The 14339-nt window shown below is 42.0% G+C and overlaps 2 protein-coding genes across 4 annotated transcripts in view; both read right to left on the bottom strand.

The window, feature by feature from the left end:
- Window positions 1–5269, bottom strand: part of RALA (RAS like proto-oncogene A) — a 75803-nt gene extending 70534 nt beyond the window's left edge. For all 3 annotated transcript variants that reach the window (XM_024115102.3, XM_024115104.3, XM_024115107.3), the window contains exon 1: window positions 5047–5269. The gene's annotated coding sequence lies outside the window, so the exon portion shown is untranslated. The remainder of the gene's footprint in view (window positions 1–5046) is intronic.
- Window positions 5270–12436: 7167 nt separating this feature from the next.
- On the bottom strand, window positions 12437–13182 carry LOC102986351 (translationally-controlled tumor protein-like). Its single transcript, XM_028490201.2, has one exon. It carries the CDS (start codon window positions 13165–13167, stop codon window positions 12652–12654), a length of 516 nt encoding a protein of 171 aa, XP_028346002.1. The 5' UTR covers window positions 13168–13182; the 3' UTR covers window positions 12437–12651.
- Window positions 13183–14339: the final 1157 nt, after the last annotated feature.

Below are 14339 nucleotides of genomic sequence, written 5' to 3'. Positions count from 1 at the left end.
ATTTATTTATTTTTGGCTGCGTTGGGTCTTCGTTGCTGCATGCGGGCTTTCTCTAAATGTGGCGAGCAGGGACTACTCTTCATTGGGGTGCACGGGCTTCTCATTGTAGTGGCTTCTCTTGTTGCGGAGCACGGGCTCTAGGCACGCGGGCTCAGTAGTTGTGGCACGTGGGCTCTAGACCACAGGCTCAGTAGTTGTGGCACACAGGCTTAGCTGCTCCGCAGCATGTGGGATCTTCCTGGACCAGGGCTTGAACCCGTGTACCCTGCACGGGCAGGCAGATTCTTAACCACTATGCCACCAGGGAAGCCCTAGCCCAGTCTTGAAAGTTGTTTTTTGTTGTTGTTGTTTTGTTTTGTTTCTTTGGAAGGATGGAGTTGAGAGAAAAAATCAAATCAAGATACAATTTTTGGAGAGGTATAAGCTAAACTGAGTTCGGAAGGGCAAGTAGGGGTATATTAGGCTGGGGGAAGGAGGAGTGGTTAAAAATCACAGGAAGAGGAAATGAGGGACTGAAAAAACGCTAGCATTCCAGAAGCCTGGATTGCTGGAACTGAAGACCCTGGAAAAAAAGAAATGAGGCTACAGAGTTACTTAGGTAAGGAGCAGACCTTGAAGTTTTATATATGAAATTAAGAATAAAAGGAATTTGGATTGTCTTAATCAGCAAGAAGGAGCTGTGAAAGGGTTTTAAGCAGGGGAGTATCGTGAATACTCTAACCAAGTGTGGAAAAAAGATTGGGTTGGGGGGACCCAACCAGAGGCTAAAAGGCTGCTACAATAATCCAGAATAGATCTAGACAGGGCAGCTGAACTAAAGCGTCTGCAATCACTCAGTAGTGGGGCAACCTCATTTTCAATGGATTACTATGCTAGCTTCTCAACCGCAAAAGAAAGCAACAGATCCCATGGCTTCGAAGACTACAGTCACGATCTTTGTGGAAACTGGGGATCTTTGCCCCACCTTCACAATGTGTCTGGGAGTAGAAGTCGTTTCATAATCTTGCTGTGTTTTATTCTCCAAGATGACATTGACAAACCCTGATATTTAGTTTCAATAAGTGAATTCTGCGATGAAATTAGATCCCAGACTTCAAAGAGATTATGTGTGTCAAGCGTTATGTCTGTCTACTGAACCTAATACAGGACTCTAGCTGTGAGGGCCTCTAAGAATACTAACATGTTTTATGGAAGCTTGCTTCTTGGCTTGTACAGAATGCCCTCTTGATGTCGAGGAATAAGTTTTCACCTTCAGGTATAATTAAATCAAAGATGCAAATTCTCTTCTAAAATTTACTGAAACATCTTTTAAGAACTCACAGAGCTTTAACTGAATTTTTTCTATATTGTAACCAAATCCTTATGAGTGCAATAGGGTAGTAAGAAAGGTGTTTTAGAGCTAAGAAACAAAAAACAAACAAACAGAAAAACGCAAAGAATAACTGTTACTAATGGGGGCTGGAGAATAAGCTATTTTTTACTTGAGCTCTACACTTCTTTTTTAAACCAAGAGATGAACACATCCTTAGTTAATTAAGCCCATTGAAAAGGGCATTTTTTAAAAAAAAGTGCACAGCCTTGGGAAGAGTGAAGAGAATTCTATTGGCACCGAAGAGCAGTTAGACCCTTACAAGAATTCTGCCACCTTTAAGCCTCCATACTAAACCCAAAGAGAAAATAATATATGGTCTGAAATGGTAAAAACAGACCCATGTCTACACCTCTGCTTTTTTACCATTCTTTCCACTCTCCCACAACCTCTCCCCCATGTCCTTCAGTCCAAGAAAGAACTAAAAAAACAAGATTGCAGGAAAGGTCACTACAAACAGGTCTCCAACAGTTCTCTCAAATAGGGACTATTCAGGTACTTGAAAGGTAAAAAGTAACAATCAAACACCAAAGTTGAGTTCCTTATACTCTACTCTCCCGGGACACTTATATGAACAATGCCCATCCATTTTTTCATCGTGGCACACGCAGAAGGTGATAACATGTGGAAGGTCATAAACAAAAGACTGGCTGCTATCTGAGGCCACCTGGCCAGGGTCACTGGTTACCCCAGGCCCCATGTGATGGCCAAGAGTACTGAGGAGATCATTTTCTTTGCTTTCTTAAAGCTCAGCTCAATCAGAATCGAATTCTTTCCTCAGTCTTTTAGGATTAATTGCAATAGCCAATGCTCTCAGAAACTGTTACTTTAAAATCCAGACCCTATTACGTACTAGCCGCCCAGCTTCCAGCAAATAACTTCCTTTAACCTTAGTAAAGTACGGAAAAACTACCTATCTTGCAGAAGTAGTGTGGAGATTAAAAATTATAAGCTCTTGGGCTTCCCTGGTGGCACAGTGGTTGAGAATCTGCCTGCTAATGCAGGGGACACGGGTTCGAGCCCTGGTCTGGGAGGATCCCACATGCCGCGGAGCAACTAGGCCCGTGAGCCACAACTACTGAGCCTGCACGTCTGGAGCCTGTGCTCCGCAACAAGAGAGGCCGCGATAGTGAGTGGCCCCCGCTAGCCACAACTAGAGAAAGCTCTCACACAGAAACGAAGACCCAACACAGCATAAATAAATTAATTCATTAATAAACTCCTACCCCCAACATCTTCTAAAAAAAAAATTATAAGCTCTTATCACAGTGCTTGGCAGGAAATCAATGTAGGACTGTTATTACCAAGAGAGTTGTTGAAATAAGGGAAATCTGACCTCTGTATAGTGGTTACGTCACTGAGATAAGAAATTACAGGCTTCACTCTCCCTAGTGTCTAAAATTAAAACATTTTATAAAACAGTGAAAACCACGAACTGTCTCCCTACTTCCTCAAAATCATAATCTTTTTCCCCATTAATATTCACAGCCTCTTATTCCAGTATTTTTAAAGTGATTGTCTTCGCAACCCATGTACAAATGCATATTACACCGACACACACATATACAAGAAGGGATACTGGTACATTTATCTATGTTCTGTAGAAGCTGAGCTTGGAAAACCAGTGTAGGACCAGACATTCGGAGAGGAAAGAAGATATCAGCACTTTTTTATTTGAACCTCACTACAGTGAAAATAACCCAACCATCTATAGACAAAAATTACCTCCCCACACAAATGGTAGACAAGTTTCTTTCCTGTAATTAGCCCCTTTTCCCTGAAAAGAGTTGTATGAAGAATTAACTGCAAAGAAAGTGTTGTTATGAAGAATTACTTCAAACTAATTGATACAGCTGACTGCACACTCAGCAGACACACTGGAGAACAGCATCTGGATCTCTGGAAAAAAGTGTTAAAGTGGCTACTGGTAAATCACGTCAAGGTCATAAGAGGATGTCAGAGGACTTCATGTACCCGTGGAAAAAAATGAGCCACTATAAGCAATTCTGCGATGTACCACATTATCTCAACAGTGGTAACTCCCAATTTCCTCTATATGATTAAGATAGCGTATGGTTATCAACTCCAAACATAAACTTCCTATCACCAGGAAATCTCTTCTTGATAACCCTGGGCAAAAAAGCTCAAGTAGTAAACATTTAACACTGGAATATAAGTTATTATAATGCCCAATCATAATACACCAAATATAATTTTAATCTATCAGGGGAGGATAGTTTTGGAAGGATGGCAAAGGAGTCTTCTTGATTTGTCCTTTGACCATGCTAAAGAACAGAAAGACAAAGCAAAATCTGCATCCAAACTGAAACAAAAACACAAACAAAGAAACCTTAGCCCCCCCAGATGAATGACTACTGGAAGGCAACTGTGAGATCACCTACACATTCATTCATTCATTCACTGAAGAGCTGTGTGAATAACTTCTATGTTCTGGCCACATCGCATGGAAACACAGGGATGAGTAAGACATGGCTCCTGCCCTGAAGAAATTCATAATCTAAAAATAATGTTTTAAGAGTCACAGGAGTCATTTTATAATAATATTGCATTAATAGAGACAGAAACATAAGCGAATAAGATACATTTAAATACATTAGTAAACATAAGCTAAAAGGAATACCTTTGGTGAAAACTGAGTTCACTAACGACATTTAATATATACTTTTTGGAGCATGATTAAAGTTGTAATTTACTTCCAGGACAAGAATTAACTCATGACACATATTTTATAATGATCTCCCCCCCCCGCCCCCCTCCCCGCGGCCCCCAAACACAATTCGTAAATTAGGTGCTTTTCAGCTTGACAGGCAGGGCGTGGCCCTGGAGTTCTCATACAACCTCAATGACACTTGGATGAGCTCTCTCAAGTCTGGACATTCAGGTTTCCGAGAAAGGCCAGTCAACTCCCTAATTCTCCCTAAATCTTGAAACAACACTGCCACCTCTCTGCGCCGTCACCCCCGCCCACTTACACACATATCCCCAGCCTAAAGCACACAAATCACATCTTCCACTTCTGGAAAACCTTCAGGAACGAACCACGGAGGAAACACCTCCCTCACTCAAAATATCCATATTCTCGTCCTCGTTTCAGAGGCTTGATTCCCGATTATTGGCTAAACCTGTGCAAGAGTCCACGACCGGCTATTCAGTTCAGTGCGGACAATCTAATGACTTCAACCTGAAAAAGCTATTCCTTTAACGGGCACAAAACCCTACCGGAGACTCTTAAAAAGCAACTGCTCGCACAGAGACAAGGAGTGAAAGAAAGGAAAGGAGAGGAGAGGGGCGGAGTGAGGCGCGGGGACTGCGGCGACCGGTCCCCCCAGGTTGCGGGCACCGCCCAGGCGGGGACCTCGGCGCGGCAGGCCAGAGATGCGGGGTGACCTTCCGACGAGGCCAGCTCGAGGGGGTGCCGGGGTCGGGAGACCTCGCCGCAACTGTCCGCTCTCGGGAGTGCACTCGCCCGCACAGCGGCGAACCCGGCGCCCCGGATTCCAGCCCGGGCTCGTCCCGCAGCTGGTTCTCGGGCAGAACGCGGGAGGTGCAATTTCGGCGTCTGGGCCCGGCGCCTGGGCCTCGGCCCGCCGCCGCCCAGACACACCCCCGCCGCTGCCCCGGCGGCCCCAACCCCGGCCCGGGCGGGCATCGCTCACCTGCACCGCAAGCCGGTCCACCGCCCCGCGGGCTCCGGAAGCCGCGGCTGAGCTGGCTCCAGCTGGAGAGTGCTCGGCCCTTGTCGTCCAGGAGGCTCCGCGCCGGGAGCTGCAGAAGGAGGAGTCCGACAGGAGGCGGTGGAGTCTGGGCGGCAGGAGGAGGCGGAGGAGGGCTCGGGGCGCCCCGCTCTCGGGAGATCCACCCTCCTGCTGGCCGCTCTGCAGCAGCAGCCGCAGGTCACTTCCGGGGCGCTGGGAGCGGGGCGGAGCCTGAGGGGAAGCAACTTCCTGTCTGCGGGCTGAGAGGAGGATGTGGGGGCTGGGGCTGGAGAACAATGGCCGGAGGGAGCGGGCCAGCTGGCCTCCACCCTCCGCGCGCTGAGGGCGGGCTGCACTGCCTCTCGGGCGACCCCACCCCCGGCTCTCTGCGCCCGGCGAGGTGAAGTCACCTCCCCGGGGCCCGGGAGGGGTCGCGGGCCTCGCAGAGTTTCCCGGATCTCGGCGCCGGCGCCACGACGTCCTTGTCTCTCTTCTGGGGACCAGGGGGGGTTCTTGGGGAAGGAGGGGGAGAGCGGAGGCCGCCATCTTGCTTCCAGGGGGCGGCCTCTTTTCCCGGGGCGTCCTAGGCCACTCCGTCCTGTGGCCGGGATTTTCCCGAGTGGAACCGGCGACGTGGCTCGTCGCGGGCTGAATCCCTGGAGACGGGTCAGTCACCTGCCCTGGCTGGAGGGTCTCAGTGGCCGCCCTGGGCCTCCTGTCTAACAGCTGATCCCGGGAGAACTCGCATCCGCGGATAGTCGGGGATCCTTTTCTGAGGATTCTCGAACCCCCTACGACACTGCGGGTCTGATGTCTGGTGTGGCACTGAGATCACCCCGCGGCCCCATCCTGTGATTTGGGAGCCTAAATTGGAAGTAGTTCCACTAAATCGTTTGCTTTATTTAATCCTTCCACAGGTTCGAAATCGATCGTTAGACTAACATGAGTTAGCAGCTACCCTCTTAACTCTAGATATTTATTCCCTTATCCTCCTCCCTCCCCACCTCGCACCTGAGTAGCAACACTCATTGCTTGACACAGTCCATTCAAGGGATGCCCAGACTAATGGAAGCAAAGAATTACGGTTGGAAGTATGGCATATCAAGGTATACAGAGAAAGGAATGGATGAGTTTACTAAAACTGTGTCAGATTTTCAAGATAAACGGATTTTACGGCACCAAAAAGGGATTTTACAGCACATCCAGATCCTGACAAAAAGGACATGAAACAAAGGAACAAATAAAGAGTATTGAGAAGTCTGAGTAGTAATTACAGGACTTAAAAGCTCAAGCCTGGGCTGCTGAAAAAGATGAATCTGAAGAAGCAGTCAGGAGTCAAACATGAACTGTCTTTCATGCCGTGGTGAGGCAATGAATAGAGGAATGACCCTGGACAGACTGACAATTTAAGCTGTTGGTGGAGGACAGGTTAGTTGAGGGGAGGAGCAGGGTTAAGCAGAGAGCTTGTAGACAGGAGCCATTACAGAAATCAAGAGAAAGGATAACCACAATGTGAGTGGCAGTGAGCATCCGAAGAGATGGATTCCTAAAATGTTCAGGATGCCGAATCAACTAGTTATGATGATAGATTCTTGGGAAGCAGGTGCTTGCTGGATAAAAGAATGGAAGTGACAATACTGATGTTCTGCTTTTGGGGGAGGATAAAGGTGTATTTTACCAAGTGAAATAAGGAAGGATTGGGTTGGGGTTAGGGCAGAAAATGAGTGCCATTTTGGACCTGGCGTGTTTTAAGGACCGATGGTGGTGTCTAACGGCAGTTGCTGTGTGGGTCTACAACTCTGGGTAGGATGGGGTATGAAGTTACAAACACCACAGGCTTGTATTACCACACCCGAGCCAACTGCAGTCTCACTTTATTGAGCACAGATTCAAAGCCACTTCTCCTTTCTCCCTAATTTTTCTTGGGAAAAATGCTGAAATTCTACATTGAAAAAAAATCCCCATGTGGTGATATATGCATAATGGTCTTCTAAGGACCATATTTCTTCTAAGGGCCATAAAGTTTAGGCTTACAAGAAACTGAATATGACAAAAGTATAACTAGTAAAGCATCAAAAAATAATATCATTGTTACCTTAATTAAAAATTTTAAAACTTAATCATTGACAAGACAGATTAGGTAAACTGGCCACAGATGGAGGATTGAGGATGGTAGGTTACACAAATACCTGTTGAATGGAGAACTAGGAGGAGAATAGCTTTAAGAAGAGAGCAATGGGAATGCAATGAAAGACAACCTCAAGTTCATTAGTCAGCCTGTCTCAGCTGATTCTTGTTTGTTCACAGCTATGCTAACCTAGCTTAAAGCAGTCAGAAATAGAATGGATCATTTTTGAGCAGAAGCTTCAGAAAGCCACATATAGCAAAAGCCCTATAAAGACTAGGTACAGTGGCAAACCAAAGACTAATTACTAGTCGTTATTCTATATTCCTGTATAGCAGGATTTTTTGAACACAAAAAATGAGGAACTCTCACCTTCAGTTCTTAGATTATTCAAATACATTTATTCTCAATTTTCCTAGAATAGAATTACATTTAGGTGTATTGACCAACCATGTAATGGATAATATACTGAACTAGAAATGAGAGCAATGATCTTGAGTCCCAAAGTTCTTTTCACCATATGACCCAAGCAAAGTCATTTAACCTCTCTATGCCCTAGTTTCTTTGACTATAAAATAGAGATTATAATAACTTTCTACCAGCCTGCCTCTCAGAGATAAGAAATAACTAATGCTTTAAAAGCTCTTTGAGGTACTGGGATGAAAGGGCATAATTGTAAGTATATATTATTAATAATTAGCACTAGTATCCAGTAGAACTCATGAGCATTTCAAAATTTCCTGCCTGGGCACTTCAAAGAACATGAAGGGTTCTGTTTTAAGATAGATTTGGGAATTCACTGGCAGTCCAGTGGTTAAAACGCACTTTCACTGCTATGGACCCAGGTTAGATCGCTTGTCGGGGCAGTAACATCCCACAAGCTGTGTGTTGTTGCCAAAAAAATTTTTTTTTTTTTTTATGGTACGCGGGCCTCTCACTGTTGTGGCCTCTCCCGTTGCGGAGCGCAGGCTCCGGACGCGCAGGCTCAGCGGCCATGGCTCACGGGCCCAGCCGCTCCGCGGCATGTGGGATCTTCCCGGATCGGGGCACGAACCCGTGTCCCCTGCATCGGCAGGCGGATTCTCAACCACTGCGCCACCAGGGAATCCCCCCCAAAAAATTTTTTTAATAATAATAATAAATACACACACTTAGGTTTCTTGTTGACTTGTTAATTTTTATTATTTATAAACCAACCTTATGTACTAACATATGGTATGAGTAAAAAGTAAGAGGAGAAGAGTTTTAGTAACTACAATTCTTATGTTTGCTGCTACTTATAGCTAATATATACATTGGGGAGACTTATGAGATAGGTATGCTTTTGTCAGAATCATGTTTTAGAATTAATGATTAGTCTACTACAGTCATTTAACTGGAATTTTGTATTAAAGCATTACTCACGTCCCCATAGAATAATAAGACAGCATGCAGTTACATTTTTGTCTGTAGCATGAAGGTGAGCATTCCTATAAATCTTCTGTCATTCTCATCATTGTTTAATCAGAAATACAAAATAAAATACATAGTCCTCTGAGGTTTTGTCCAGTGTCTATCCCTAAAGTAGATGAAATTTTGCCTCTTAGATTGGTTTCTTCAGTATTTCTCTTTTGAAAGGTGTATGCGTATATAAACACATACATTTAAATATATTCATGGCTATATAATGTACATATTTATTTTTATATATGTGCTTATCGTATACCAATTTATAAACATATCAATGTACAAAAGCTATACATATAGTAGTAACTGGTAACAACAAAAGCCTCCTAGATGTATTGGGGGTCAGATGAGAAAGTAGTTGGTTATTAGCAATTTATCTCTAAACTACTTGAAATACATGTTTTATTACTAGTAGAGTTATAAGCATTGTCCGTAATACCCATGGTACCTTAACATTTGTATTATTTGATTTTATTTTCACAACAACTTTATAAGACATGTATTGTTCAAAAACACAGGTTCAGAGGGCTTAAAGACTTGCCTAAGGGCTGAAAAGACTTGCTACAAATTGTCAAGTAGCAGAGTCAAACTCAAATCTCTTATCCTGAGGCTCTCAAATTACTGTTCCTTCTGGTTCTTTACATGATGGTTACTAGCTTGATATGACAGTTATCAAGCTATATGCCAGAACATATTTATAATATGGGCATTTCTGGCTTATGATTGATTGCCTGTAGAATCTGTAAAATTCAGCCAAACTTAAGTTTTTGAAACTTAAACTGCTGTTCTTCTGTTTATGGCTGTGTCTATCGCCTTGAAGACAGGCACTTACTTTTATTCATGTTCATGGTGTCAGGCATTAGTACTCAAAATATTTTAGGGATGAAAATAAAAAGTATATTGTGATGATTAGTTGAATACTTTAAGGGGAAAAAAAATCACCTTGCAAAGTTTTAGGTGTGTGAATATGTGTGTGTGTGTGGCCGTTTTCTGCACATCCAGGTAAAGATAATTTGTTTTGGTTTGTTTATAATTTAAATCATTGAGACCATTGCCTCCATTTCCTTCTTCACTTTTACTGCCATCAGGCCTAAAGCGGTAGGTTTACATAGGTGCTGTAAGTGACAGTCACTTGTATGATATCATTCCTAATGTTTCTGTTTGGACTTAAATATTCTAGATGGCCCTTTTGTTGTGGCCACTGTAGTTAGAATGCATAAAGAATGGAGGTCTGACATTTAGGCTTTACAATCCTGCCCTTCATGTCCACTCTTGTGAACCACATATGTCCATACTTTTTCTGTTGGGATTAAAGGATAAGACTACTAGATCAATGGTTCCCAGGTATTGCTACTCACCAGAATTTGTACAGACAGTCCCTGACTTTATGATGGTATGAAAGCAATACTCATTCAGTGGAAACCGTGCTTCGAGTTTTGAATTTTGAACTTTTCCTGGGCTAGCCATATGGGCACGATTCTCTCTCTCTCTCTCTCTCTCTCTCTCTCTCTTTTTGAGTTTAAATGCATTTTATTTTTAGACAACCTACATGACATGTTTTTTTTTTCCTCGAAAACAATGCCTCTGCTCCAAACAAATCAACATCAAAACGAAGAGCTCAAGATGACATCAGTCCCATTTGTCTAAGTCCTGGTGTTGTGTGGATGAAAAGCAGCAGCCAGCCAGTTATGACGAGCAGGTGATAGATCCAAACAGCCAAATTTGTTAACATTTTTCCACTTCTAGACCATGCTTAAAGAAAATCATATATGGGGCCACACCATCCTCACGGTAGCCCAGCAGAGCAACCATGCCATCTGGACTCATGTTTTCACCAATAAAGAACTGATAGTTTTTGAAATTAGCAAGGATATGCTTGATTTGTTCTGCAGCCCCTGTCATAAAAGGTTTTACTCTTTCTGGTCTCTGTTCTTCAACAAAAAATTTTTTTAATAATAATAATAAATACACACACTTAGGTTTCTTGTTGACTTGTTAATTTTTATTATTTATAAACCAACCTTATGTACTAACATATGGTATGAGTAAAAAGTAAGAGGAGAAGAGTTTTAGTAACTACAATTCTTATGTTTGCTGCTACTTATAGCTAATATATACATTGGGGAGACTTATGAGATAGGTATGCTTTTGTCAGAATCATGTTTTAGAATTAATGATTAGTCTACTACAGTCATTTAACTGGAATTTTGTATTAAAGCATTACTCACGTCCCCATAGAATAATAAGACAGCATGCAGTTACATTTTTGTCTGTAGCATGAAGGTGAGCATTCCTATAAATCTTCTGTCATTCTCATCATTGTTTAATCAGAAATACAAAATAAAATACATAGTCCTCTGAGGTTTTGTCCAGTGTCTATCCCTAAAGTAGATGAAATTTTGCCTCTTAGATTGGTTTCTTCAGTATTTCTCTTTTGAAAGGTGTATGCGTATATAAACACATACATTTAAATATATTCATGGCTATATAATGTACATATTTATTTTTATATATGTGCTTATCGTATACCAATTTATAAACATATCAATGTACAAAAGCTATACATATAGTAGTAACTGGTAACAACAAAAGCCTCCTAGATGTATTGGGGGTCAGATGAGAAAGTAGTTGGTTATTAGCAATTTATCTCTAAACTACTTGAAATACATGTTTTATTACTAGTAGAGTTATAAGCATTGTCCGTAATACCCATGGTACCTTAACATTTGTATTATTTGATTTTATTTTCACAACAACTTTATAAGACATGTATTGTTCAAAAACACAGGTTCAGAGGGCTTAAAGACTTGCCTAAGGGCTGAAAAGACTTGCTACAAATTGTCAAGTAGCAGAGTCAAACTCAAATCTCTTATCCTGAGGCTCTCAAATTACTGTTCCTTCTGGTTCTTTACATGATGGTTACTAGCTTGATATGACAGTTATCAAGCTATATGCCAGAACATATTTATAATATGGGCATTTCTGGCTTATGATTGATTGCCTGTAGAATCTGTAAAATTCAGCCAAACTTAAGTTTTTGAAACTTAAACTGCTGTTCTTCTGTTTATGGCTGTGTCTATCGCCTTGAAGACAGGCACTTACTTTTATTCATGTTCATGGTGTCAGGCATTAGTACTCAAAATATTTTAGGGATGAAAATAAAAAGTATATTGTGATGATTAGTTGAATACTTTAAGGGGAAAAAAAATCACCTTGCAAAGTTTTAGGTGTGTGAATATGTGTGTGTGTGTGGCCGTTTTCTGCACATCCAGGTAAAGATAATTTGTTTTGGTTTGTTTATAATTTAAATCATTGAGACCATTGCCTCCATTTCCTTCTTCACTTTTACTGCCATCAGGCCTAAAGCGGTAGGTTTACATAGGTGCTGTAAGTGACAGTCACTTGTATGATATCATTCCTAATGTTTCTGTTTGGACTTAAATATTCTAGATGGCCCTTTTGTTGTGGCCACTGTAGTTAGAATGCATAAAGAATGGAGGTCTGACATTTAGGCTTTACAATCCTGCCCTTCATGTCCACTCTTGTGAACCACATATGTCCATACTTTTTCTGTTGGGATTAAAGGATAAGACTACTAGATCAATGGTTCCCAGGTATTGCTACTCACCAGAATTTGTACAGACAGTCCCTGACTTTATGATGGTATGAAAGCAATACTCATTCAGTGGAAACCGTGCTTCGAGTTTTGAATTTTGAACTTTTCCTGGGCTAGCCATATGGGCACGATTCTCTCTCTCTCTCTCTCTCTCTCTCTCTCTCTTTTTGAGTTTAAATGCATTTTATTTTTAGACAACCTACATGACATGTTTTTTTTTTCCTCGAAAACAATGCCTCTGCTCCAAACAAATCAACATCAAAACGAAGAGCTCAAGATGACATCAGTCCCATTTGTCTAAGTCCTGGTGTTGTGTGGATGAAAAGCAGCAGCCAGCCAGTTATGACGAGCAGGTGATAGATCCAAACAGCCAAATTTGTTAACATTTTTCCACTTCTAGACCATGCTTAAAGAAAATCATATATGGGGCCACACCATCCTCACGGTAGCCCAGCAGAGCAACCATGCCATCTGGACTCATGTTTTCACCAATAAAGAACTGATAGTTTTTGAAATTAGCAAGGATATGCTTGATTTGTTCTGCAGCCCCTGTCATAAAAGGTTTTACTCTTTCTGGTCTCTGTTCTTCAAGCTTCCCTTTGATTGACTTCATGTAATCTTTGATGTCCTTCTTGTAGGCTTCTTTTGTGAAGCTGGTTTCCTGCAAGTGATGGTTCATGACAATATCCACACCAGTGATTACTGTGCTTTCGGTCCCTTCACCCTCGGGGCCTTCAGCGGAGGCATTTCCACCAATGAGCGAGTCATCAATGTTACCCTCTGTCCTACTGACCATCTTCCCCTCCACCTCCAGACGCAGCCCGGCCGCGACCTCCCGTATCTTGTAGATGTCGGAAAACATCTCATCATGGCTGAGGTCCCAGTGGATGATCATGATGGCGACTGGAGGGAGACAATGGTGGCACTAGCTTAGGAGCACGGAGCTCAGAGCGAGCGTGGTGCAGCCGGAGCGGCGCTCGGGGGGAGGGGGAGCTGCGGAAAAGGCCGACTCTGCTGCTCCCCAACCTCATATAGAGGGCACCTCTCTTTCTCTTGATGAAATGCCAGCTCCCAGTCCAATACACTTCCAACCACCCTGCACCCAGACAACCATTCACTTGTGCATTTGTAGAACAGTATTCACTAAATTACATGAGATAGTCAATACTTTATTACAAAACAGTTTCTTGTGTTAGATGATTTTGTCCATCTGTAGGCTAGTGTAAGTGTTCTGAGCACATTTAAAGTAGGCTCGGCTCGGCTATGATGTTCAGTAGGTTAGGTGTATTAAATGCATTTTTGACTTACAATATTTTCAATTTATGATGGATTTATTGAGACATAACCCCATCATAAGTTGAGGAAGATCTGTACAGCTTTAAAGGAAATTCAGATTTGAGTCCCACTCTAAACAAAGTCAATTAGAAAGTCTTGGGTGAAGCCTTATACGTATAGAAATTTAAAAATATAACAAATATAAATAGTTATATTTGTAGCTATAACACCCTCCTTCAAATTCTGATCATCAGTTAGGTTTGGGAAGTTCTGGTTTCAGTAACTTATCCAATGTCACACAGAACCCTAAATAGAGCCAGAAATGAACTCAAATCTTATAAGTCCAAGTTAAATGCTTTTCACTGGACTTTTGCTGTCCTTTTACTGATTACATATGATGGGGTAGGATGGAAAAGTGGAGAAAAAACAGCAATTTCAATTAAAATATTTTACCATATTCTGTTACATGGTTTTAAGATTTAAAGAGCTAATATCTTAGTGAACTTAGAACACTATCTGGCACATGGCAAGTACATGTAAGTGATAAATGTTAAATGAGTAGGTAAAATGTTAAATGTTAAGTGAATGCTGTTGTCTAATTACAGCGATCACTTTGCCCAGGGTTAAAGTGAAATTGAATTAGATATAAGCATTTTCTATGTAGAAAAAAAATGTATGTAAAAAACAGTGGCATCCTCAGTATTTTTTTTTGATCTTGGAATCCCTGAATTTGTATAGCTGAAAATATTTCTATGTTGTTTCTTTTCATCTTTTTTTTTTTTTTGCGGTACG

The sequence above is a fragment of the Physeter macrocephalus genome, chromosome 5 (genome assembly GCF_002837175.3).
Source record: "Physeter macrocephalus isolate SW-GA chromosome 5, ASM283717v5, whole genome shotgun sequence".
Lineage (NCBI taxonomy): Eukaryota > Metazoa > Chordata > Mammalia > Artiodactyla > Physeteridae > Physeter > Physeter macrocephalus.
This window is presented reverse-complemented; position numbering and strand designations above follow the sequence as displayed.

Bases quoted from the DNA above. Each gene is read 5' to 3' on its own strand.
- LOC102986351 (XM_028490201.2), bottom strand. From the start codon at position 13,167: ATGATCATCCACTGGGACCTCAGCCATGATGAGATGTTTTCCGACATC.